A 25,900-nucleotide genomic window follows, 5' to 3' on the forward strand; every position below is an offset into this window, starting at 1 on the left:
TTCAGCGAGACCGGATACACGTGCCATTCAATCGCGACGTCTGTGATTCAATAAACATGGCTGACGATGCATCTGAGATGGACGTAGAAGTGAAGTCCGAAAGCGAAAGTGATGACGAAGAAGAAAAAGAAATGAACGATGATGCTGAAAAGAATGAGGAAAAAGAAATATATCTTCCAGGAAAAAAGTTTGCGGAAGACGAAACGCTTGTTTACGACCCAACAGCATATTACATGTACCATCGAGCAGCTACAGGTTAGCAACAGAATTTTTGAATAATTATATTTATTGACAAATGTAAACAATATGATATACAACACAATATCAACACCGTATTAAAAATAAGAACTTTATCAAGACATACGACAACCTTGCCAAAGTAGTCCACAAATTTTCTAAACTTTTCCTTCTCGCAGAGTCCCAGTCTACCAGTTCTTTCATATGCCCAACCCCTGGCTTCATAATCAGATTTTCCCGTTTTTTATGTAGGTTGATGTGACTCAAGTCATTTGTTTGCTGCTATGTTTTGGTCTGTGTCCGTTTATGTCTTATACAGATATATGTGTGTTTTATATCTGTTTGAATGTGTGCTATAAATGTTTCGAATCTGTATTAACTATCAAGAAACTATTTCTAATGTTCATTGAGTCTACTGTACAGTGGAGAAATTTGCAATTTAAATCTGCGTCATTATCATTATTATCTCCTATCCCTACTAGCTATTACCTGTTAAACTGGTACCATTGTCATGATCTGAGTTTGTGCTGGAGATGATTTTTAAATTCTCAAAGTGCACAGGGTTAAGGGGTCATGCCCACGCTGTGCTGTGTGAAAATGAAAAAATAAAATCTAAGTAGTCAAGATAACTAAATCACTTCACTTGATTTATTCATGATTTTCTGTATACGATCTATCATCCAGCATTGCTAAACGCCAACAACAGCAAAGTCTCAGTTGATGAAAGCTCATTACACTTTCCATCATGCACCTGCGCACTGAAAATTTTGAAATCATCTTGAGCCCAAACTCAGATTGTTAGTTTAGTGTAACCAATATGTCAGTCTCTGACAGCTACGTAGGGGTGGGCTAGTCGTACAAGAACACAACAAAAATGGAAATTGCCGCACAGCTGTAAATTTTATTCAGTTTCACTCTGTGGCTGGCCTGCCATCTCTCCACTCTCACAAACCAAAAAAAAAAATATAAAATACCCTCTCAACTGTAAAGCTACACTACTTGTTGTAGAAAACGTATTTTCTACTTTTAGCAGCGTTTGGTTAGAGTTTAGACCACCAACCGTGAACTGGTCCAGTTGCCACCGCTCCGGCTAATGACAGGACAGGATGATCAAGGCCCATAAATCTGACCAGTGAAATGGGGCACGCTGGCCTGAACACAAAGCAGCAGGGTAGAATAGTTTTAGTACCAGCAAACTTCCCTGAATCATCCAAGATCAAAGGGTGAAAAGCCTGGGTCTACAAACTTGGCGTGTGATGCAATGTATAGAAAAAGATCTAATGAACATAAAAAAACCTACAAATACATATGATGTATAGACTCATCTAGAGGGGTGAGTGCTATCTGTGCTAAGCATACTTCTACTATTCCAGTGCTGTTACCTCTCTCTGTACCATTCACTCTCACACGCGCATCAACTTAGCTCTGATGTTAGAGCTGTTCTTGTTATTGTGGGTTCACCAATAAAGGTTTGATGGAGACCAATACTTCAGCCGACAGTCATGGCACTCTGATGACTTTCCCTCGAAAGTGTTACTCTGCCTGTCAATCAGGGGGGAAGACCGCACGGTCCTGCTTCGTCTGTATTGTGCCCTGGTCCGCTCCAAGCTAGACTATGGATCCATCATCTATGGCTCTGCTCGAGAGTCCTACCTCAAAATTCTCAATCTTATTTGCCATCAAGGGCTTCACATCTGTTTGGGTGCCTTCCTCGTCACTCCTGTACAAAGTTTGTATGCTGAAACTGGTGAGGCTTCACTTTCTCACTTTCTGTCTGTTGTCTGAAACTCATGCTATCCTATGTCTGTTGTTTAAAAGCTATGCTGACTTTTGGTACACTTTGAACCAACAATTTTTCTGCCTACAGGAGCACCTTGTCTGAGTTTTGATATCATCCCCGACAAACTTGGAGAACAGAGAGATGAATTCCCGCTTACTTGCTATGTAGCTGCTGGAACCCAGGCAAGCAAAGGGAAACCAAACTTTTTGCTGGTAATGAAACTGCAGAACTTAACAGAGGAGGAGAAGCAGGATGACGATGAATCTGATGACGAATCTGATGATGATGACCCGCCAGAGCTAGACATCATTCCAATACCACATGCGGGTGCTGTGAACAGGATAAGAGTACGTAGAGACAGAAAACTTGGAAGTGTTGGTGTGTGTGTGCACACTTTTGGTTTTAAGATTTTGGTAAAATCTAAAAAGTTATGTCAGCTTAGCATGTAACCTTTTTTTTGTTTTGTTTTGTTTGTTTTTTGTTTTATCGGGAAAAAATTGCTTGTAGACACATATGGGAAAGTTGGGCCATAGAGCACTGGATTCTGGCTTGCCAACTTAGTCATTCTTCTTGTTGTTATGCATTTGGATCTTAAAAGAAAAAATTGTTAAAATGATTCCTTAATCCATGGACATCAGGTTTACCCTCCAGTATACAGTTCTTTGTGAGTAGATTTCTACCAAAGCCATCCTCTGCTGAGATTAGACTCTGAGCTCATTTTAAAAAAAAGTGGGGGGAACATTGTGGAAGGAAAATCGACCTAACACTGTTTGGAGATTGTTTGAGCTCAAGTGCAGTCAAATCTAGAGCCTTTGTCAGATTTTAGAGTTGCTGGCTTTATCAACTTATTGTTGCTCATTGCAAGCACTTCTATAGCTTTGTGAGTATATAAAGGAAATGACTTGTTGTAAGGCTAATTTAGTTAACACTTTGATGTGTGAATATGATACTGGGTAGGAGGGGCTGTTTAATATAGATGCCTGCAATATGATGGTGAACTTTGGTGCCTACGCATTGAAGCTGGGAGCGGTATTTGCTAGATCTGTAGCTACAGGGTTAAAGCCTGTGGAGATAAAATAGTCACCGACACAGAGAGGAAAGTTAGTGAGCTGCATTGTAGCTTGTTATCATACATACTAAAAAGCCTATATGCGTGTGAATAAGGGTATGTGTATCTCCCATGCTTCAGTTCTCACGATTCGCTGAAATCCATTTTGCCATTTTTGGATATGAATCATGCAGTGTCTACTGTGAAAGATTAAGAAAGGAGATTATTTGCACCAGCAGTGAGCATTATAAACTGGCCATTTCAAAAGTTATAGAACTGCACTGAGCACGTGAATTATTTTTTTTATTTTTTAAGGATCATTCAGAGAATACCTTAAACATGATTACAAAGATGTTTATTTTGTTTGTTCAGGTCACTGTTGTGAATGATGTTTCACTGGCAGCTACATGGGCAGAGACAGGAACAGTGTATATATATGATTTTTCTGCCGAGTTAAACATGGTGGATGACCAAAATGAAGTTACAAATTATGTATCAACAAAAAATTCAGTCATTCAGGCGTTCTCTGGTCATCAGACAGAAGGTTTTGCACTAGACTGGTCACCTACTGTCAAAGGTAAGAACTGCTACAGCATTATGTTCAATGCCTACGGCGGGCCACCAAGGCCTAAAATCACTCTTTACCGTGAATTTCAAATTTAAACTGCCTCATTTGTTTCATTATAATTGAAAACTAAATGTACTTCTGTGACAGTAGTATATTAATAAGTAAATAAAATTACATTTTAAATTTGCAAAGTACATATAAAAATTAAAAATAAGGAAGTGCACTGTGTTACTAAGGGTAACAGACGGGTAAATGACGATGCTCGGGCTGTGGCGTAAACACTTGGTAAGTAAGCATTTTATGTGAATGAGCAGTTGAGCATCGATAAAATTAAAACTCATGTGAAATCAATACTGGACTAATTATCATATCTGGTGATTTCAACATCCTTTTGCCGCCATACGATGACTGTCAGCCGCGGATCACCTGACTTAAGCGTGCTGCCCACAAAACACTTTTCAGAACCACTGCTCTAGGCTGTGGGTCGCATTTGTGCTGATGGCACTCACCTTCTTAACTTGACTACACTTCAAAGGCACCCACCAATGTCCATTAATATTGTGTGATATAATATAATGTCTGTGTGTTTTTGTTTTGATTTTTTTTTGTGGGGCACTTCAATTAACTTTATTTATATTTAGGTGTACTTTTATGTATGCACGTTCATGAAAATGTATGCAATGCCTGCCCTCTAAAAGCATGTTTATACACCTTATCTATGTAAAGCACTTTGAATCCAGTTTTAAGTTTTTTGCTTTAATTACAGGGCGTCTAGCATCTGGTGACTGTGATGGCTTTATTCATGTTCTGGAACCTAGAGAGTCACAGTGGGATATTAGTAAAGCGCCTTATACTGGACACACAGGTTCTGTGGAAGATATACAGTGGTCACCTAATGAAGACAGCGTATGTGAATGTTTTATTTGTTATTATTCTCTTACTAGATGTCTTACAGATTAATGTTTTAAATACTGTTTAGTTACTGTTGCATCATTTCTCATATTTTCTCTATCAAAGTTTTCTTGTTTAAGCAGCCTGTCAGTGAATGTGAACTAATCTGTCACAGGTATTTGCATCATGTTCAACAGACCATACAATTCGTGCATGGGATGTGAGAGCTAAACCTAGCAGTGCCTGTATGTTAACTGTGTCAGAAGCACACACACATGATGTCAATGTCATTCACTGGAATCGCAAAGAACCCTTTATAGCATCAGGTGGTGATGATGGGGTCATCAAAATTTGGGATCTCCGGCTCCTAAAGGTAAATAAAAATCATTTTAAAGCATTTATTTTGGAACACTGCTTATGCATACTTATGGCAATTTCTCTGTCTTCCTATATAAGATACGGGTTTTGCATTTTGTTTTGTTTTTCCCTTTTTATCTAGTGCCAGCTCTTCAGGCAGGTTGCCATTGATTGTGGGTCCTCCTGACTGCCATACAGTTTATACTGCTGCCTGTCCTTTTTGAGATCTGGTGTCTTGTAGCACATACTGTTGACATAGGCATTAGTCTAAGTGATCTCTTAAGAAAATGTAGCTCCATTCCTTTCCCACACATTGCTTAGCACGTTTCAAATGGAGAGTTTGAGAACTGTGCAGGTCTTAATTGGGAATCTGGGTTCTTTTAAATTAAAAACTGCGTAAATATGGGGTCCAATACATACATTGTTGCTATCTTAGAAGAAAGAAATTGTCTATTTTTGGAAAGTTGAGATTTTTTTTTTCCTTAATCACTGCTAAATCCTGTTATTGGTGGTTTCAGGATAAAAAGCCTGTTGTGGTATTTGGACACCACTTACAACCAATCACATCCATTGAGTGGAACCCAAATGACAGTTCAGTCTTTGCAGCATCTGGTGCGGATGATCAAATCACAATCTGGGATTTGGCTGTAGAGCCAGAGGAAGGGGCCTCAGACGATCTGCCGATTCCTCCTCAGTTGCTTTTTATTCACCAAGGACAGTCCGATATTAAAGAGTTGCATTGGCACCCTCAGCTTCCAGGGGTCATCATCAGCACAGCCCAAAGTGATTTTAATATCTTTCGTGCTATCAGTGTCTAGCCACTGAACTGCAGTAAAGTAAGGGAACTTCTGTTTAACTGTGTGCACTGTGCATGTGATTAGAAAAGTGAAGAGAAATGAATATATCAGAAACAGACCTTAAATTTCGGTGTGGAGGGCCAGGGAGTGATGTTAATGTGGATAAGTGAAATAAAGCTGAGTGAATGTTGCATTTTCAGCCTCTCGTCCTTTACTGTATGGGTATGTCGCTTCTTAAGATCCTGCCCATCTCCCTCTAAAATATATAGACATTACAGCATGCAACTCATGCTTTCTCGCACAGGCAGTCACTGAAAATAGTGTAAAAAGTCTCAGAATAAGATTGAAAGGTATTAGCTGCATTTATTCTTGGTCTTCATAAGCAAGAATAAAGATCTTTAGAACTTTTCTAACTCCTTCATCCCCATAAACTTATCACAGAATTATTATGGGTAAACTTTATCTCTCTTACCAGTGTGAGAATAAAAAATCTTTTATGATGAGCATAAGTAATATCACCATTTGATGTTAAGAATATTCATAGTCTTTTCAACTCCATGATACTTAGTGTGTAGCATCCTCATAGCTTTCTCGGATCCTGTGCCACCAAGCCATTCTCTGTACAGTCGTTCTACTTCCGACACTTCTGAAGGTAACAAGCATGCTTGATTTCGATACAGTTCTTCCACCTGCTGGAATCGATCCTTTGGTGATTCAACTTCTGGTCGTATCTGTGCACCACCATTGTTGCAACCAGAAGGACAGGCCATGATTTCCACGAAGTGATAGTCACATTTTTTTCTCTTTATCTTTTGCACTATGTTTTGTATGTTGCGAAACCCATAGGCCTGGGCAAACTTCAGTGTCGGCTTGCCCTCTGTCTCGATCACCACTTCCTTGAAATCAGCATTCCTAGAAAGAATAAAAGTCGAACTTGAAAAATGTCATATGCCATCAGTTGATCAGAGATCATGCACGTATGATTAGACGAAAAACAAAAAAAGAGAACCCTCTAAAAATTAGCACCTACATTTTCGTACAAACAGAATAAAGTTTGCGGGGTCCAGCATAATCTACATCTAAGTTTGGGTTCTTTATTTATATGTCCATTGAATAAAAATACCTCATGACCCTGTAGTTGATGCTGGACAACACTGAATTGTGCAGAACCTTTACAGCATATTGTGCTACATGTTCAAGGTATCCACCAGACCCCCCTCCAGCATGGTTTACAAGCACTCCATCTTTGTGATGACTCAACCTGGATAAAGAAGTGTAAAAAAAAACTGGGTGAAGCTTAGGAAAGTGATAGGCCATTGTTTGACTTGAATCTGTTCATAAAGTATGGTATGACTGCTGGTGAAAGCTCAGACTTTCAGCATCAATTGCACCAGCTACTGCTTTTTTATGTATGGCAGCCAGTTGCTGATTTATACTAATAATGGTTATTTTACAATGAATGAACACAACACCAGTGATGGATCATTCAAGTGTTTGGCATTTAGCAGCTTCCGTTTTCACATGAATAAGGTCTCTATAAGATTGACAGAACCTTACTCTGTATCTATTGGCATGTCTTCTACATCTGCAAGGGAAATGCTCTCCTTTTCCAGCATTGCTTGAACTTCAACTGAAGGAAAAATATTTGCTTTTCAGATATCAGTTCTTCAAAAATGGCTGTTCTTCAATGTTAATAAAACTGTTGTAATTCACAAAACCAAAAAAAAAATAAGGAAAATTCAGACAAGAGAAAACAAGTTGCTGAGTTATCTTAAAACCATCCATGGAAACTTTTCAGGGTAAAATTTCAGAACAGAACATTTATCCCCTTCATTTTTGTGTGTAACGGAGGTAAACCTATCAAAACAAAAGATGCAAAAAATAAGCAAAGTTACAATTATAGAAAAGAAAATGTCAATGCATACAAAATTACCTGATGTAATGACACAGTCAACATCTCGTGTATGATACACATCACTGTAGAAATCTGAACGTGATGCTTCTAGCTTTTTGTCAAAGCAAGGCATAACAGTGACATGATATATTTGTGCAGGGGAGCAGTTGATTCTGGTGGCAAAGTAGTCCTTAACCAAAGCTCCCATCATCTGCTGAGGTGACCGAGTTGTGCTTATGTATGGCAAGATATAGGAGCCATGAGTTTTTTCAGCATAGCACACCCAGCCTACATAATGACAGAAACTGACTTATAGACAGCATAACCCTTATGATTCCCATTCATTCTAAAAGGCTAAATCATAGAGAAGTGCAGAGGGATGTGAGAAAATCTGCTCACCAAACATGGACAACAATTTTAAATTGACAGTTTAGCTAAACACAATAAAATGGTAAAAGGACTGTAGCAGTGTGCAAGCCCTTTTTTAACATGTGTTTTGTCAGCTTCACCTGCATTTTCAATTAAACCAAACTACTATTTAGCATTCTTGATTAGGGAGCAGCAGACTGTCGCCTATCTCAGTCCTGATGGGGTTCATAATAGCAATCAAGCATTTTTATGTCTCATTGTTCCTAAAAGGTTTAACATGCTTTACAATCAGATAATCAGAACATACAAACATGGAAAAAAGCAAAATGCATAAAAATTATACACACATATGCAGTCCCTTACATAATTGCACTGCAAGAACATGTTTGGACACAGTACAAAAACCTAATGGAAAATTTTTTACCAAAAAAAGCAAAATGAAAGAAATGAGTTTTTAGTTTGGATTTTGAACTACAAGGTGCCTGCACATTTCTCAGCTTAGTGGAAAGCAAGTCTGAGATATTCTGGGCAACAAAGTTAAAGGAATGGTGTCCAAAAGATCCCTTGTGGTTTGGGGGACCATTATAAAAATGAACACTGTTCTGGAAGCAGGTGCAGCTCCATGCCCATAAGTGCACTCGGTACTAGATTATAAAACCTACTACATCACAAGATCAATCTCTAGGATTCTGTGCTTTAATACCATCATGCAACACGGCATCACTTTTATGGACCGTTTGTCTGATCAATATGAAAATTTGTTAGAACAAGCAGATTGCTTATCATTCAAAGATATTTTTAATCACCCTCACTGTGCCTACATCATTAGAAAACATGTTACACATTACATGTAAAATAACACCATTATTTTACCTGGGCATGCAGACGTCAACATTGGAAGTGCTTGTGGACTTGTTTCCGAGTCATAAAACCGTTTGACAAATTCATGGCAGCTTTCTATCAGACTGAAGTTTCTGGCAAAGCTGGTGTCAAAAACATAGTGCACTCCTGTAAATGAATTACAATCATGCAGAATTTATCACAATTTATTTCCTTCAAGGACATTACAGAGGAAAAACACAAGCACACAGATGTTGATTACACTCTTTAGTCTTGCTCTAATGTTCTAATTGCTTCGTTGTTTTTTCTCATTTGCTTTGGGCATTTTAGAGATAATGTTATTTTTCTGCTAATTCTTACTTTGCTGGATGAAATAGGTCCCCATATTTTAAAACAGAATCAAAGCATATGCCTGTACAGCCCATATTATGATTCTTATTTCAATAAGTGAAATGGTGATACAGTCAAACTTCTGTGTCAACCTTCCATAAGTCAAATTCTCCCTAACTGGAATTTTAAACATCGATTGGTTGGTTTCCCATTAAAGCAATGCATATTCAACTTCCAAAGCTCGAATTGGCCTAGCAAAAAACTTCAACAACTCAAATAATTTTAAGCCTGTCAGCATGTTGAAACCATTTAAAAATATGACAAAAAATATAAAACAGTGTACTCCTCCCACATTGACCCTTTGCTCCCATATTCTTCTATATAGGAAACACGTGTGTGATAAGCAAAACTCCATCTCCGCAGGGTGCCGGAGTGCCTTTACCTCTTTCTCTCCGATAGGCTTAAGGCGGTCAGACCCATCTGTACGAATAAATTTACCCCTTTTACAAAAATTATTAAAAAATAACTAAACAGGATAGAAGAACAATTAAAATTGAAAATGACCGTTCAAAATGTGTAGAAATGGATCAGTCTTACCTGAATCTTGCTTGAGAACTCGCTTTTATGATAATCCAACCAAAATTAGGTATATGAAGTGGAGTTAAGAAATTTTTTTTTTTACACATTTCAAACATGGCGTGGTCCTAAATTCGAGAGCAGATTAAAACCATTTTTACACCATTTGTGGTCAAATTCTCCTTCATCTGAAGTAAGAATATCCTCTGGGATGTTCTTTCTGTTGTTATTCAACGTTTCAGATGCATGATGTTCAGGATCGTTGTGAATTTCAACATCGCCATGTGTGCAATCGTAAAGGACAGGTAATGTAGAATATCGGCAAGACTTCCGCTCAAAGGTACATCCTTTGTCATGTTAGGGAGATAATTGTGTTCAGACATGGCTAAACTAGTATAGGCCTCAAAAATTACAATATTTCAGTCCTATGTATGTACCGCATAAACAAGCGAGCGGGGCAACTTCAGCCAACCATGTTGATCGCGGAGAGAAGGAGTTAAAAGAATGACAAGAACTACAAACAGAAACATACCTAATTTTTTTAGGAATCCAGTAAGCTTTTGAACCACTGTATCCAAAGTGAGGTTATATTTAACAGCCAAAGAAGCTCGAGCTTGAGGTGACACTGACACAACTACAGTCTTTGTCTCTTGTTCTTTCCCACCCTGTAAAAAATTATATGAGAATAAATCTCTTTTTATAACAAATCATGCAAAAGCTTCAGCTTACATTATAGATATGCACCAATAACCTATCCAGAGGCCTTCTAAAGACAAAATAATTTAATAATCTCTTATACAGCATATGACATTTTTCATATTTATTAACCCTACACATAAAAATGCATGTGGATGCAAGAATAGGCATACAGCAAGCAGACAGACATCCACATATGCATGTCCCCAGAAAATAAAACACTTGCAAGTAACAATATACTTCTATAAGAAGCTTGTTTTCCTGTAGAATTCGATATAGTTCCTCGTGACTTTGTTGTGTGATAAGAATGCTCTCAGCTGAAGTGATGCACCCACTGCAAGCCAGGCAGTCATTTAAGGTTACCTTTGCCTTTTCAAGCTTTTTTTCTTCACCTGTCTAAAAGAAAGCCAATGTAAATATTTTAAAATATAGTCCTACAACACTTTTTAGTACTTAAAGTACAAGTAAGCGATTTAATTCTGGGTTAGCAAAGGTATTGCTTCAACAATACAACCTTATTTTTTTCCTCAAACTTTATTTATTAAGGTATACATATTTAAGCAAGCTAAATCTTATAAGCAAGCTTCAGATCGATACCTCTGACACAGAGAAGTACGTCCCATCATCTTCAATCCTGATTTTTCCAAGTTTTCCAGTCTTTTTTTCAATTTTCACTGGCTTGATACATTCCTTTAAAAAATATCAAAGTATTTAATGGTTGGGGGATTTATTTCATCACGAAAAAACTGCTTTCACTGGTGGTGATTTCATACTGTGAGAAAACAACATATAATGATAAGGTCAGGAAACCAGTGTAACCAGAAACAGTCACACAGCCACACCTGTGAAAAGATGTCATATATAGAAAGCATGACTCAAGAGGACAGAGCTCACAACTGTATGATTCTCATTGCAAACATTTTACCACAACATTACCAGGCAATGCTATTAACAGACGCAAGCATGCGCAGACAGTTTAGCGATGCGCACACACCGACATGTCAGCACTTATGAAAGCCTATATAACTCTTAATGGATATACTTGTTTTGAGGGGGAAAAAAAATTGAGAAACACAATGTAGTCGAAGAAACAGTACTATTAATAAAAAAATGCAAAATTTGTAAAGCACATACTCACACTCCTAAGGAGCATGGTCTTAGCACTTAAGATCAAGAACGAAACATAGACAGCATACAAGGGACAGGAAACTAAGCAAATAGCATATGAACTTTAAAAGAATAAACAACAGTACTAGCAAAGAACAAAATCAAGTACAGAAAACGCAAAGAGGAAACAAAAGAACAAGAACTGAAAGTACCATGATATTCTAACGAGATGGGAAGGTTGTGAAAAAGGACTAGCATGATGGAAAAGGGTGTTTGGAGTGTTTACAGAAGAGGTGCGTTTTCAGTGCATTTTTAAAAGATTCAATAGTGGGTAGGTGGCAAATATAGAAAGGGATATTTATTTTCTCTAGGGACATTACAGACGCAAAACACAAGCACACAGATGTTGATTACACTCTTTAGTCTTGCTCTAATGTCATAATTCCTTCATGGGTATTTTACTCGATAAACAGAAAATCGTACGGCAAATGACAATAATTTATTTATTGCAAAAATAAATTTTCTATAAATGGGTTTATGCAAACCAGTGATACCTGTGAAGGCATAATAAAGTCATCAAGATCAGTCAACTGCAGTACACCACTAAAATTCGACGCCATTTTGAAGCAAGAGTTATAAAAATTCTTCAATATGGGCGAAAAGCGAATTTATATCTGATTATTTTAAAGACAAACAGCTTCTGCTGATTTAAATATTGGTACAAGCTATGAACAGATTTTAGTCAATATATATTTTCTTATTGATCAGAATGAATATATTATTAAGTATGTTAAAATTTAGGATTATCGTGTTTGCTGCACAAGTTGGTCAACACGTCCGAGCATTTTAAGTCCAAATTGAAACTGGAGGTACGTTATGGCCATGGCAGGTGGAACCAACGATCCAGTTATTCTTGCAACAGCAGGATATGACCACACAATCAGGTTTTGGCAGGCACACAGTGGAATGTGCCATCGGACTGTACAACATCCAGACTCTGTATCCTTCTATGTTGTTGCTATTGGATTTGTACACTATCGATTCATTTTTGGCATTGCTTGACATTCTACTTGGTTAGAGGATACTTAGGAGGTGAAAATGCCTTGGAATGCAATCATTCTGTGCATTCATTACAGTGGAGAGGCGTGTGTTGATAGCTATTACTTTCTCAAGCAGCATAAAGGAGGTTCCAGGCTGGACACAAATGTTTACATATTGTCAGATCCAGATCCTAGTTCTTCAACACGGGATTTATGACAGCTGTTTTTAAATACCGAGGCATAAGACCATTCTCTAGGCATTCACAAGCTATGGACACACTAAAGTCCAAAAAAAACGAATGACTTGGTTGGAGCAGGATGCCCCTCACTATATGGGTTTGGCTTGACATTCATTCAGGAAAAAAACAAAAACATACAAGGATCACAAAATTTGAACATTTAGTGTAATTTTTTAAATCTATTATCTCCCCATCCCTTCATGTTTTAGTAAACTCTAAAACCAGAGACATGTTCACCACAGGTTTAAAAAAAAAGAAAATTTCCTCAACCAAAAAGCAGCAGGTGAATGCATTAGAAATTACTCCAGACAAACAGTTAATAGCTGCAGCAGGTGAGTGTTAAAAAAAGATGGGCTTAACCAGCTGTCTAAAAAAAAACAAAAAACAAAAAACCAAATAAAATATGACTGTAAAAGATGTGACTAACAAGATCTGTTGATCGATTCTGCTTTATTTAAAGCTAAAAATAATTATAAAATTATAAAAAAGTATCTTTCTTTTGTTCTTTTGTACTGACAATGAACAAGGTGTAACAAAGTTATCAGAAATGTATTTTTTTCTGTAGGCTTTCAGCACATACGCATGTATGATTTGAACTCTGCAAATCCTAATCCAGTGATCAACTATAATGGGATAACAAAGAATATCACTGCTGTGGGGTTTCATGAAGATGGCAGATGGATGTTCACTGGGGGTGAAGATAACACAGCACGGATATGGGATCTTAGGTAAGCTCAATTAGTTTACACTCAGTCCCACAAAACAGGCTTATACTTATTGATGGAGATTAGCAAAGCTTAAAACTGTAAATAAAATGAACACAGAAATGGTAACTCTACAGCTTGCTTTATAAGTATAATTATTTATATTCCAAAAGGGAAGCAGATAAATGCTTAAAGCTATAATGTCTTAACCCAGCTGTATGTATATTAGCTGGTTCAAGACCAGTGACACATATTTCTCCTTTTTGATGTAGCTGACTTCTTAAGGTAATAAAATAAATGCAATTTTTAACACTTCTCTCCTCAATGATAAAAAAAAAATTACAAGACAACCTTTACTTTTTGGTTTAAATTTTTGATGTTTTTCAATAAATAATAAAGTGCTAGTGCTAGCATGAAATTTCTGTTGTAATGTGAATAGCAAGTGTCCAAATCACATTTTATAGATCACGAAATCTCCAGTGCCAGCGCATATTTCAAGTAAATGCACCTGTAAACTGTGTCTGTCTGCATCCTAATCAGGTAAGCATCACAATAAGATGAAAAAGATTTTTTTTTTGTTTAAGTTAAATTAAGGCTTTAATTGTATTTGTTATTTTCGTCATTTACTTCTCCATATCCAAATTTTCAACAGAAGCATCATAAATTTTTCATTTGGACTATTTTTTCATCAGTATTTATAATTTAATAATGCAGCCATTTTTTAGTGATTTAAATGGGATGTATGTTTTCTTCAGTTTTTTCCCCATTTCACAAGTTGTGTCATGCTTTCATTGCTATAGGATGTTAGCGACTTACATAACCACAGACTTTGCCACCTACAAGCATAGATTCAGTATTAACGGAATCTCTACCACTACTTTGTTGACTTTAAAAAGCCATTTGACAGAGTCTGGCACAAAGGGCTGTGGCATGTGATGTGAAAATTCAACATCAAGTAAGGCCTCGTTCAAGTCATCAAAGCATTATAAAATATCTCGATGAGTACAGTACTGTTTAATAACCAAACAGAAGCTTACTTTCACACCACAGTAGGCGTACGTCAAGGATGTTCCCTATCACTAGTGCTGTTTAATATCTTCTTGGAGAACATCATGTTCAAATTTCTCCATGACCATCATACTTGTCAAGGATGCTAAGCTGCTTATTTTAAATATTCTCTACAAACATCAGGAGAAACCCAGAGCTCATGGCAGGCTTCTCTTCACTGATTTTTCTTTTGCTTTTAACACTGTGCAACCTCACTTGGCAAAGAGTCTAGTTTCATACTTCCATCTGTCTCATCTACTAACTTTCTGGATTCTGGACTTTTTAACAAACAGGCAACAGAGAGTTTTTGTTAAGTCTTCTCTCATATCCTGTTGTCACCTGTGCAGGTTGTCCTCTAGGCTACTGCTTGTCTCCACTACTGTTCATACTGTGTACTAACAGTTGTAGAAGCACTATGAATAGAAGCTTTCTTGTAAACTTTGCTGATGTCACTTCCTTGCTGTCTCTTTTGTATAATAGTGAACATATAGTGGCGCTCTTCCTGACTTTGTTTGCTGGTGCTCTTTTCATTCAGTTCTTCATTTCTTTTGCATTCCGTGATAAACTGTCAAGATTTTGGAAGTGTCTGAAGTAACCCCTCAGACAAAGAAGAAGCATTCCATTATAGTCAGCTAGGTCCTTGAAAGATCAGTCTCTGAATGTGCTTCACCGACTAATAAATGTGGTTTTTTTCAGGGAGAGCTGATTGTTGGTGACCAAGGTGGATCTATTCACATATGGGATTTGAAGACAGACAACAATGAAAACTTGGTAATTCTATCCCCCTTCTCCCCGAAACAGTCAGGATAAGAAAAGAAGAATTATTTTGTCTAAGCTAATAATGTATGAGAATTTATGCAAATTTGTGCCTGAGACATGAGTGGTTTGAATGTCACTATAATTATGAAAGTACAGACTTGGAAAAGAACAGTAGAGAGTGAGGCAAAGAAAACCACATGGGCCCAACCGAAGGCCCAAAACCGGGTCCACTGGCGAGGTGTTTTTGCGGCCCTATGCTCCTCAAAGGAGCAACAAGGAATTAACTAATTAAACTAAACAGCCGGCCCACAGCTTACTTCAGTAATATAATTTTAAATTAGAAAAAGTTTAACACATTTACACACTAAACCTGCAAGTCTGCCAACCTCCTGGGTTATGCTGTGTTTAAGGCATTTAAAAAAATTTACAAAAAAACGCCCAGAAGAAATTAAAACAATTTTTGAACTTGAATTTAAGGTAAATGAAGTGTCTTCATTTTAATTCGTTATATTGTTTTTATACTATATTCTGTGGTTCTTCTATAAATGGGCCTTAAACATACATTGTTTTAGACCTGCTCAGGGGGTTGGGGAAACATTTGACCAAGTAAGTTGCAGGCCCAGTGTACTTGCAACCTAGATACTTTCAAATTACTTTTCCAATTAGAAATTGGTATTTTTAAAAAATTTTATGTTTTTGAACAGATTCCAGAACCAGGTGCGGCAATTCAGTCTATCAGCATTGATCCTATGGGCACTATGATGGCAGCTGTCAGCAACAAGGTAAACTAGGAGTGCTTGTGCACTTTCAGTTTTCAGAGTTATAGCAGTTTTTGGAACTATTCAAAGCGTGTAATATCTTCCAAAATTTATCATCAGAAGCCTTAGTAGGGCAGATTGGCTGGTACTGAGTTTTGATAGGTAGAGTTGTTTTTTTTTCTTTTGCTTTTTTCTGATAACCTGAGGAAGTCAGTTTAAAGGCTAACCTGAGTGCAACATTATTTTTAGTCAACGTGTTTAAGTCATTGAAAGATAGTAATTTCTCAAAACTGAGCAAGCACCACAGTGCTGTTCATAAGATACAAGCCTTTGGGTTTTAGAAACAGATCAATACCTCATTTACTGTGATGTTACAAAAGTAGGCTTACTGACTGGACAATGCCTCGCTATGCTCAAATTTCACACAGATGTACAAGTTGGTCCACATGTGCTTTAACAGATTTGAGTTTAATTTCACTCTTGACTCTGGATAGCATTTAATAGAATGTTAGTTTCTCTGCTTTTGTTAACAGCATACAATAAAATCTGATTTTATATTAAGCAAACTTTATTTATGGGAAGCAGAAAAATTACCTTGTTGTAGAAGGCATTCAATAAGTATCAATAAATTACCAATACATTTCTTGAATAGGGTGAACATTAATATTGAAAAAATTATGCGTGTGTCTTACGTAGCTTGTATAGTATGTTGACTACAACTCTTGTTCCATTAGAAAAATAAAGTGTTAAAAAAAAGTTTCCTCTTTTTCACAGGGCATGTGTTACATCTGGACATTAACAGGAGGCCGAAGATCTGAACCAACAAAAATCCATCCCAAAAAGAAGTTTCAGGCACACAACACATATGCCCTCAAATGTCTCTTCAGTCCTGATTCTACGTAAGTAATGCTTATTTATGCCCATTTGCATGGATGTACTAGGTTTATCAGCTTGTTTTTTGTTCAGTGTCATTTCCATATGCAGTTCTAAATAATAGGCAAATATTATAAGGTTAAGGTGAACATTTTCTTTTATTTCTAAAGTGCAGCATTTCACTTAAATATGATGCGACTAATCATGTATTGTGTGCAGTAACTAATGTGATAATTAGCTACAGTCATCTTCAGAGGTAATTCTGGCAGAAGTCTCTTGAAACTACATTTCTTTTTCTAGGTTTTGTAATGCATCATATCTTAAGCAGCATACTGTTGTTAGATTTTTTATTTAGTTCTTTAGAAAAAAACAGCACATGGCATTTGATTAATTTGCAGTAATGTCATTTGAACCTTTTGACATTTACTTGGAATGGGAACAAATAAACTACATGTTGTACAGCCTGTTGTACATTTTGCTATTTTGCTATTCAGCCTGTTATAAATTAGTTACATAGTGTCTTCTTTCTTAGCTTACTAGCCACAACATCTGCTGATCAAACTTGCTGTATTTGGCGGACAGCTGATCTCACACTGCTGACCAAGCTACGTGAGCCCAATCAGCGTTGGGTTTGGGATTGTGCCTTCAGTGGAGATTCCCAGTATATAATAACAGGTAGATTTATAGCTTTTCATTTTTTTTCAGACAACCCATTAGTAGTTTAGTGGCTATAACTTCTCTTTAACCAAATAAATTATTGCCCTGGGTCAGTGGGGCCAGCAGCTATCACTTACAGCTCTACAGCTATTGACGAGCTAGATCAAAACAACAGCAAAATCAGAATTTAAGAAATGAATATAGTATTAGAAAAAAATCAACGAACAAAATGATTAACTATGCTTGAAAACACAAAACAGTAAATCCTCCCTTTTTGCGGTAACAGTCTGATTAAAGTTTAGTTAAATCAAATCTGCTTTTGAAACATTCACTGTCAGGTCTTTTCACTATCCATCCATATTTTCAATTTTCATTCAAACTAAATAAAATAAAGTAAAAATAGACAGGATGTTTGTAACAGCAGCCCTAGCCCCTAGAGGCCCCATTGAACCTAGGTGTATCTGCCCTAAACAACTATGAAAGCACATTGTCTTGTAGGTAAAAGCCGTTTGAGAAGCTCTCAACTTCTGGACTTCCTCACTACAAGCCCAGGAAGTTCAGATCTTACTCCACAGTGGTCATTTACCTGCTATGCCAAGGGGAAGTTGATGCTGTATGGAAATGCGGATGTATAATAAGGTTGACAAGGTTTGCCTCTAGAACTCAAAAATCCCTGCTTTTGTATCTTCAGTTCTGGACCCTCTGGCATAGGTGGCTAACGCAATGTCCATCTTGTGTGTTGGAATGTTGGCCTATGCCTATCTCCTGATGGTGCTTTTACTGCAGATCCTGGTCAAGCTTAAGATGCCCTCAACGAAGTTCCTCTTGGTGACACCAGTCCAATGGAACAGGTCTTGACAGCTGACCTGATGGTGCAGACTTAAAACCTTCCATGCAATCTCCCTGTGTCACTTTCTGAACCAGCCATGAGTCTCTCGCTTCTGCATAGTTTCGAAGCTAATCTTCACACATTTATTATCGGCACAGCCACCTCCAATAAACTCTTTTGAGACCATGAAATGAATTGTGGCTTTTAAAACACCCTATACTTTCACATGTATGAAGCAAATTGAAGGGTATAAACCCAAAGCATCTCTCATTGGAAGATATCACTCTCCCTAAAATGGCTTTTCCCTGAGAAACACCATTAAGGGATATGGCCATGTATCCACATTCTGGCACCTTATGTGGGGTATAGGTTCGAACCAGAATCTTTCAGATGACTTGGCCAACCTCTCCAAAATCATTTTCACACATGGAATTTGGCCTGGGTTCTTTTCTACTGGAACTCAAGACCTTTGATCCTCTCACCCAAGCTCCCTGAAGCGGGTGAAAGGGAAGATCAACTTCCTGCTGGCTTTGACAGTCAGGGTGTTGAATTTGACTTACCTGCAATTCGAGATGATAGATCCATGCACCTGATTACTAACATGTCTTTCTTTGGCTACCAATAAGCTGCTTTATTTGAGTCCTTAGCCAGTAGTAGTCTAGCTTCTACCCTTCTTTCAATCTCGATGAACTGATGTCTGCAAGACCCAGCAAAGGCTTTGAAGATTATTTGCACAGGTCTTTCTTTGATATTTACCAGATGACCTGATGCAATGGCCCTCCTTGCCTTCCATGGGGAAGGGTTTGTTGAAAAAAATGCTGTGCTCTCTTTTTTGTCTTTAGAGGTCTATGGTGGACGCATCTAGGTTCTGTGGGCCCAAGGCCACTAACCCACTGACCAGGGGGAATAGCCCAAAATAGTTTGCTCATCTGGTATCAAAGAAAGATAATTTGCAATGAAACACACAAATTTGGAAATTTCATGTCACTTTTAATGAGAGATTTGGGGCTAGCTTTCATTCCCCCGCTATAGAGCCATGCTACATGGTGTGGCTTGACATACCTTTCAGAAATTTGTTTAGGTAGTATTAACAAAAAAACTGATTCTCATTTGGAGTATGGTTTTGAACTATAAAACATTTCAGGAAAGTCAATGTTATTTTTATTGTTATATTAAATTTATGAAAAAGAAGGCAGCTAAACAGATAAAACAATACTTATTGATATTTTGGTAAATCCAGGCTAAATAACATGATGTGCACAATTTTAAGAAAACTTCTTATAACGATATCACTTACACTGAAGTACTCAGTAATTGAATAGTTAAATGTATCAAAAAAAAAAAAAAAAATCAAAACAGACTTTATTGTCTGCCCAGTTTGTCTTTGCTCACATACCCATACAGACATTTAACAAACAGTTAGGAGTAAAAGTGAGGAGTAAAATAGTGTTGATTGCACCAGTCCATCAAGGCAGTGTATGTTTATCCTAACAACAAACCTTGGGTGACCAAGGGCCTAAAAGCACTGACCAAGGGCCTTTATTTTCAGTTGGATTTAATTGGATATTGTTCTTGTTCTGTGCTTATTGTATAAATCTGGAAGGAGCCCCTTGTGAGTCTACTCCGTCAAGAATTTCTTTGTTATTTTTCAAATCTTATTATTAGCTTTTATATTATGGCCATTACAAAGGAAGAAAACACTTGAAAAGTCTCTCTAAATGAACTTCAGCAGTTCTATTCCCATTATCAGTGAAACATGTCAAGGGATATGGAAACTGTTAAAGTTCACATGCATGCTTTGCTATTGGTGTAATTATTATTTGTACATATTAATGTTGTCTGATTTCAGCCTCGTCAGATAACACAGCTCGACTTTGGAGTGTAGATGGAGGAGATGTCAAGAGAGAGTACAGTGGACATCAGAAGGCTGTAGTCTGCCTTGCTTTCAGAGATGAAGTGGTGACATAAGATGTTTTAGGCTATTCACCATGAAGACATTGTGATAGCTGTACCAAGGAGTGAGTTCAGACTATGTGGAGACTTGTTTGGAGTTGCATTTGGACCGCAAATATTCAAGTTGTCAGAAAAGTTCTTAGAAAGATGTTTAGTGAATTAAATTAGTTGTGCAATAATGGGAAACATATGTATTAATTGACCTTTTTTAATGAAAACAAGAGTTCCAGTGGTTTAAAACTGCTTAACTAAAAGTACTTTAAATACTAGAAAATACTTTAATGTTTTATGTGATGTGGAATTTAGACTCTTTTCTGCGAGGTGTTACATGTGAAAGGTGCATGATTGGAAATGATGTCTGCATTATGTAAGCAAGAATTTTATAGAGTGTGATTATCATAATAAAATTGATGGTGTTAACTCAGCAGAAGCTAAGTTCATTCATAACATTTCTATTTTCACATTATTTCTTTAAACATTGCACAGTTTAGGAATGTGTTTTGACATTTGTGCCTGTACCATAGAATTTTTTTAATCTGTTCTTTTTTGTGGGGAGTGTGTAAGTAATTAAAACAACATGTCTTTAGTTGGTATTTTTTAGTCATTTTTGTCTTTTATGCGTAAGAAAAATATGAAATAAAGAATGTTCCCATATACATGGAAATCTTGGCAAAAAAATTCAGACTGAATCCAGATTCAGTTTCTTACTTTCTGCAGTAGATGTGAAGTGTTAATTTAAATGCATATTGCTCAAAGCTATGCTTTCACTGCTCAATATCATAAAGATAGGGTATCGAAGGGATAGAGGTAATTTTCAAAATCCCTTTATAGCCAACTAGCCAAGCAGTTTTATACATTTTCATTGCTTCATGTATGTGGAGATTTTGCGTAGCCTTTCAGGCGTACAGATTTTTTGATTGTGTACAAAAACCTGCTTTAAGATTTTGATGCTTTTGAGTATGTAGAACCTGAACTTGCCATGGCATCTTTTCTCTTAAGAAGGCACAATATAAGAATGTGGGTATTTTTTTTAATCGCAAAATATAGATTTCTGATGAATGAAAGTTTTCAGCATGCATATAAGAGTGAAAATAGAATGGCTATGATATGATTATTCCCACAAATCTCCTTCAATCAAAAGCTCCACCCAAGTGATAACAATTTCAACAATTCTAAAAATTTGAGTTTATCCATGGCTGTGGTGTTTTAGGCAGTAGTAAAACCATCTAACATTTAGATATCAAGAAAATATCAGAAAATGTGTACCACTTCAATGGATATTAAAGCCTTTTTTTCCAATGCACCATGAGATATTAAATCACTATTTGATTTCCACCTGTAATTATAATTCAATAGTGGCACAGTTGAAATATTGTGCCACAAAATCTATATTTTCATGTGTCACTTTAAAGTCTTTCATTAAATAAAATCAGTTGTAAGCATTCTATCACCATTATTAAACATAATTTACCCAAGGCAGCCATTAACAATATGATTAAGTATGCAGAAAGTATCTTGTGTGCATAATATTTAAGTAAAATGTTCTCTAATGTTCATACCCCTGGAAACATTAACTCCATCAGGTTAGTCAAAAAGTCACCATCATGTCTTTGTCAGCTTCAGACTCAAGTAAACCACGATAAAGGTTTATACAAAATCCACAGAAAAATGAGTACTTACTCTTAAATAATGAAAACCATCAGGAAAAAAAAAAGTACTGAAATTTCTTTATTCTGGATTGTATTGGTGCATGAATTGTTACCATTCATTTGCTGCCTCCAACAACCACTTGCTTTAATGCAAATTCTGTACTTCCTGATGCCAGTGGTGGCTGTTAACCCTTTGGGCATGATAGGTCACAATCATGGTTTTCCAGGGGCAGCATGGGGAAGGTGATTTTCATTACTTTTCTCCTTTCCAAAAACTTATAGGTTTCTTGGTCTAATTTTTATCTCAGAGCACCAATAACCAATAATAACAAACAAACTTATCCCACTGTTGTCTTCAATTATAAGCCAGTCATTGAAATGTTATATTTTTAGGTCATGTTAAGAAGATTAAGGAAAGAATGTACAGCCTAATATTTCAAGTTGCTAGACAAAAAAGCTGCTATGCAATCTTTAATTTTTTCCAAGAGTTCTAAGTTTTAAAAATAGGTGGATTTTGGTGCTGACACATAGCAGGTATGACATTAGAATGTACTATTTCCCACCCACCCAGAAGTCAACACAGAAAACAACAAATATTATACCAGTTAATAAAAACAAATCTGCAAGAATAAAGCTATTTTTCTTGCTTGACTCAATTGAGTCTCAAAATTTTACTCTCACCCAGCAAAACTTAATATCAAGATATGCGAAGCCGACATTTAAAATGAGTAACCTAACACTTTTTCTTGTTGATAAAGTTGAATTTTCCTCTTCTTCAAGTATATTTCGTAATCAAATGCACCAGTGGACTTGATCGTTAAATAAATATTCCTTAATGTAGTCATTCTGAAATACTTTTCAATTAGTCACAATTTATAGCACTACTTTCATTAGTGAATGGTATAAGGATTTGCAACTTTCACTATTTCAAAATGGGATCTGCTTCACTTTTGACTTGTGAACTACTCTGAACCAAATTTCTGGTACATCTAAAGGGCATAAACTTTTCCATTATTCTGGAAAGGGATTCTGAGTGAAATTTATCTTGCCCGCATGATCATCCTGTTGTGGATGTGCACTGAAGTCATTTGCTCGCTAATAATCATCGAATTCTATTTTAACTGTTGACAATGCTGTAAGCGTAAACGAACACTGAACAGACCTGCGATTTTCGCAATTTCATTTAAAGAACTTTAGTTTTTAAAATTTTTGTCTTTTTTTCCCTTAATTCAGTAATATGTGAAGTATAAATCAGATTTAAGATACATTAATCTTGGGAAAAGTATGCATTTAATGTACATAAAAGACTAGAAAATATTTTTTGAAAAATGACACGACAGAATCTCAAGCCCAACAAAGAGATCTGCGTGCATGAATTTTTATAGAATAATTTTAAGCAGTTTTATTATGGGAGAGAGAATGTGCTGTATCAGGGATCATACACAGCTTCAGAAATTAAAATTGAAAGTAAACCTTTGACACCAACTTCACAGTTTTGATCTCTGCCAAAACTTCTACCAAAATAAAATTTGTTGTTAGTCAACATAACAATAGTGCAAACTGTACACATGGAAGTAGCGACTGAGGTTATTGCTGGACTCAGCTCCAGCAGAGAATATCATACAGTAATGTAAAAAACATTTTTAAAAATTGAGCATGAGAGTAGCCTAGTAAGCATTTAATCAATGCCACAAGTTTATCATGTCTATAACAAAAACTGGAAATTTTTTTCTTTACATTATAGGTCCAAATAGCATCAGCTGCTACAGGAATGCCATACATACAGTTTCACCATTGGTCCTGTCCTCAAAAAAAAAAAACAAAAAAAAACAACATTCCATTAATATTTGCAAATAGTTACCAAGTATAAAACTTTGATATAACAACAATGCCATCATAAAAATGAAAAACCTCTGTCCAAAATTGCATTCTCTTTTTCTTAATCAAAAGTATTAATGTATGAGCTGTGCATGAAAGTATGATCAAATCTCAGCCATACAATCTGACATCATTTTTAACAATTACAGCTTTTGCATAGTCATCAATTCATAGTGAAAAATAAATTTTTAGATCACAATTTATACATAGCTCTGCGCAACTAGACTGGGGGTAAAAAGTTACTGAAACTCTAAGGATATTGTGGTTCGTCCAGAAATAACCTACAAAAAAGTCTTTCATTAAAAACATAAATTGAGAAGGATTTGGCAAATCAACTTTTATATTACTGGGCTTGAAAGAATTACTGTTAACAAAAAGAATGGTGTTTCACTTGTGTTAACAAAGCCATTGTAGCAGTATGGCTATCCAAAGACAGCCCCACAGTGAGCACAGCGACGCTGGCGCATTGCTAAACAGCACAGGATGCCAATAGGAAAGAAAAGAATGGCACATAGCACTCCAAGGCAAGTGAAATCATCCTCAAGGACACCAACCTAAAATGAAAGGACAAAACAAGTCACTGGTTGTAAGGTAATCCACCGATGTCATAGGATGCCATTCAAAAAGTTTTTTAAGAACAACAGTCGACAAACAGCAATTTATATTTCTTTGGAGGTGCATTTTCCTATATTCTTCCTCTTTCTCCCTTTCAAGAAAGTATTTTTAAAAACATCTAGTATGAATAGTAAAAACAAAATAAATCCACTAACCCTGCAAGCAGGACACCCTCCAACTACCACCACCCGCTGCTGTGGCTGCACTGTCACATTGTATTGGTAACTTGGAGCTGGATATGCACCTACTTGTGGGGGTCCAGCATAGCCTGCTGGTGGTGGTGGTGCATACCCACCCTGTGGAACAGCTCCATATGCCTGTTGTTGCTGGTATACTAAAGAGAATAAATTTACAATGACCTTAATTATGCTATATAATCATGCTCCATTATTACCCACATTGTACTAATGCAGTGTCCATCTTCATAATTTAAATTGTACTTACAGACTCAGAAATGCCTAATATTCAATTTGGCCTAAAATTAAGTTATTGAACACTGAAAGCAGAAAATCTCTAATAGTATCTAACACTTCACCTTTCACTGAATTATAATAGCTACATACAGAATGGATTTTTACTAAATACAAACAATTCTAAATAAGTATTACTTAACTTGTGATCAATTTGTGACCGCATTTTCTGCAAGCATCTATGGTCAGGGTAGCAAATCAGTTTCACTATATGTCAGAATGGATACAGGGGGTTGTTTTTGAGTAGCATTTCATCTCTCAATTTTAAGCTACATAGGGGAAGATGATGGTCATTATGTCTGTACCTGAACATTCCTTTGTTTTAGCCTTACTGATGGTGGATTTAAAACACCTTAGCATAAAAAGATTTGTACTTCTGTCGAGTGAGCATAACCCCCCCCCCCCCCAGTGTTTCCCATTCTTAGATTTTTGATATTCTTGTATTTGATCGCAATAAAATGCATGGGAAATTATTATGCAGAGGACTTACCTCCGGCTGGCTGTTTTATAGCTTCCTGATAAGCTGGTGGTCCCTCTGACATTTTTTTTTTAATTTCACGTTGGGATTACCAAAGTGTATTTTCTTGACTCGACTTCAACCTGTAAAGGCGTAACTTTCTAAAATGCTGTTTCGTATGTTCACCCATCTGACAACGATATCAATAATACTAAGTGAACACATGTACAATCCTTTATAAAGATTGCATGATCAAAATCGACAAGAAATACTCATCCAAGCATCGAAATTTTTTTCTCCACGAAAGACTGATCATCATTCAATTTTACACAATCCAATATTTTCGTCTGATTGTTTATCGAAGTAAAATAACATCATACCGATCTGCGTTTCTCGTTTCTTAAACTTGTGTCCACTTATGTCAGCAGACCGAGGTGTTGACTAGGAATCATGTGATTTGTTTTGATGCTGCGCTCTCGCAG

General features: G+C 36.6%; 4 protein-coding genes and 1 long non-coding RNA gene across 6 annotated transcripts; 2 read left to right on the forward strand and 3 right to left on the reverse strand.

Moving 5' to 3' along the window:
• Nucleotides 1–15: 15 nt before the first annotated feature.
• Nucleotides 16–5,871, forward strand: LOC112571171 (glutamate-rich WD repeat-containing protein 1-like). Its single transcript, XM_025249994.1, has 6 exons — nucleotides 16–255; nucleotides 2,105–2,364; nucleotides 3,438–3,642; nucleotides 4,400–4,539; nucleotides 4,700–4,897; nucleotides 5,400–5,871. The coding sequence occupies exons 1-6, from the start codon at nucleotides 57–59 to the stop codon at nucleotides 5,697–5,699; spliced, it is 1,302 nt and encodes a 433-aa protein (XP_025105779.1). The 5' UTR covers nucleotides 16–56; the 3' UTR covers nucleotides 5,700–5,871.
• Nucleotides 5,872–6,016: 145 nt separating this feature from the next.
• Nucleotides 6,017–12,153, reverse strand: LOC112571163 (cytosolic Fe-S cluster assembly factor narfl-like). Its single transcript, XM_025249982.1, has 9 exons — nucleotides 12,045–12,153; nucleotides 10,981–11,073; nucleotides 10,624–10,779; nucleotides 10,220–10,352; nucleotides 8,815–8,949; nucleotides 7,612–7,860; nucleotides 7,236–7,308; nucleotides 6,802–6,939; nucleotides 6,017–6,590 (listed from the first exon to the last, which is right to left on the reverse strand). The coding sequence occupies exons 1-9, from the start codon at nucleotides 12,108–12,110 to the stop codon at nucleotides 6,194–6,196; spliced, it is 1,440 nt and encodes a 479-aa protein (XP_025105767.1). The 5' UTR covers nucleotides 12,111–12,153; the 3' UTR covers nucleotides 6,017–6,193.
• Nucleotides 12,154–12,265: 112 nt separating this feature from the next.
• LOC112571179 (target of rapamycin complex subunit lst8-like) lies at nucleotides 12,266–21,652 on the forward strand. Of its 2 annotated transcripts, none has more exons than XM_025250008.1 (9): nucleotides 12,266–12,489; nucleotides 13,047–13,101; nucleotides 13,335–13,497; nucleotides 13,938–14,013; nucleotides 15,217–15,291; nucleotides 15,984–16,061; nucleotides 16,812–16,936; nucleotides 17,443–17,585; nucleotides 20,246–21,652. In XM_025250008.1, the coding sequence occupies exons 1-9, from the start codon at nucleotides 12,367–12,369 to the stop codon at nucleotides 20,362–20,364; spliced, it is 957 nt and encodes a 318-aa protein (XP_025105793.1). In that variant the 5' UTR covers nucleotides 12,266–12,366; the 3' UTR covers nucleotides 20,365–21,652. The 2 variants fall into 2 exon arrangements, with proteins under 2 accessions (XP_025105793.1, XP_025105800.1); XM_025250015.1 differs by having other exon boundaries at nucleotides 13,050–13,101.
• A 2,646-nt stretch (nucleotides 21,653–24,298) lies between these two features.
• Nucleotides 24,299–25,503, reverse strand: LOC112561308 (brain protein I3-like). The gene is made up of 3 exons (XM_025233715.1): nucleotides 25,452–25,503; nucleotides 24,647–24,825; nucleotides 24,299–24,430 (listed from the first exon to the last, which is right to left on the reverse strand). The coding sequence occupies exons 1-3, from the start codon at nucleotides 25,501–25,503 to the stop codon at nucleotides 24,299–24,301; spliced, it is 363 nt and encodes a 120-aa protein (XP_025089500.1).
• Nucleotides 25,503–25,894, reverse strand: LOC112571191. The gene is made up of 2 exons (XR_003100767.1): nucleotides 25,799–25,894; nucleotides 25,503–25,561 (listed from the first exon to the last, which is right to left on the reverse strand). It is a non-coding gene; the product is annotated as an uncharacterized LOC112571191 (long non-coding RNA).
• Between the last annotated feature and the right edge of the window lie 6 nt (nucleotides 25,895–25,900).

This window comes from Pomacea canaliculata, linkage group LG1 (genome assembly GCF_003073045.1).
Source record: "Pomacea canaliculata isolate SZHN2017 linkage group LG1, ASM307304v1, whole genome shotgun sequence".
Classification (NCBI taxonomy): domain Eukaryota; kingdom Metazoa; phylum Mollusca; class Gastropoda; order Architaenioglossa; family Ampullariidae; genus Pomacea; species Pomacea canaliculata.

Coding starts and splice junctions, on each gene's coding strand:
- LOC112571171 (XM_025249994.1), top strand. CDS start 57: ATGGCTGACGATGCATCTGAGATGGACGTAGAAGTGAAGTCCGAAAGC. Junction 2,365..3,437: donor GTGCTGTGAACAGGATAAGA/GTACGTAGAGAC, acceptor TTGTTTGTTCAG/GTCACTGTTGTGAATGATGT. Junction 4,898..5,399: donor GGGATCTCCGGCTCCTAAAG/GTAAATAAAAAT, acceptor TGGTGGTTTCAG/GATAAAAAGCCTGTTGTGGT.
- LOC112571163 (XM_025249982.1), bottom strand. CDS start 12,110: ATGGCGTCGAATTTTAGTGGTGTACTGCAGTTGACTGATCTTGATGAC. Junction 8,950..10,219: donor TGGATTCCTAAAAAAATTAG/GTATGTTTCTGT, acceptor ATTCATTTACAG/GAGTGCACTATGTTTTTGAC. Junction 7,861..8,814: donor GTTGACGTCTGCATGCCCAG/GTAAAATAATGG, acceptor GTCATTATGTAG/GCTGGGTGTGCTATGCTGAA.
- LOC112571179 (XM_025250008.1), top strand. CDS start 12,367: ATGGCCATGGCAGGTGGAACCAACGATCCAGTTATTCTTGCAACAGCA. Junction 16,062..16,811: donor TGGCAGCTGTCAGCAACAAG/GTAAACTAGGAG, acceptor TCTTTTTCACAG/GGCATGTGTTACATCTGGAC. Junction 17,586..20,245: donor TTCCCAGTATATAATAACAG/GTAGATTTATAG, acceptor GTCTGATTTCAG/CCTCGTCAGATAACACAGCT.
- LOC112561308 (XM_025233715.1), bottom strand. CDS start 25,503: ATGTCAGAGGGACCACCAGCTTATCAGGAAGCTATAAAACAGCCAGCC. Junction 24,826..25,451: donor TATAAAACAGCCAGCCGGAG/GTAAGTCCTCTG, acceptor TATTCTCTTTAG/TATACCAGCAACAACAGGCA. Junction 24,431..24,646: donor GAGGGTGTCCTGCTTGCAGG/GTTAGTGGATTT, acceptor CTTTCATTTTAG/GTTGGTGTCCTTGAGGATGA.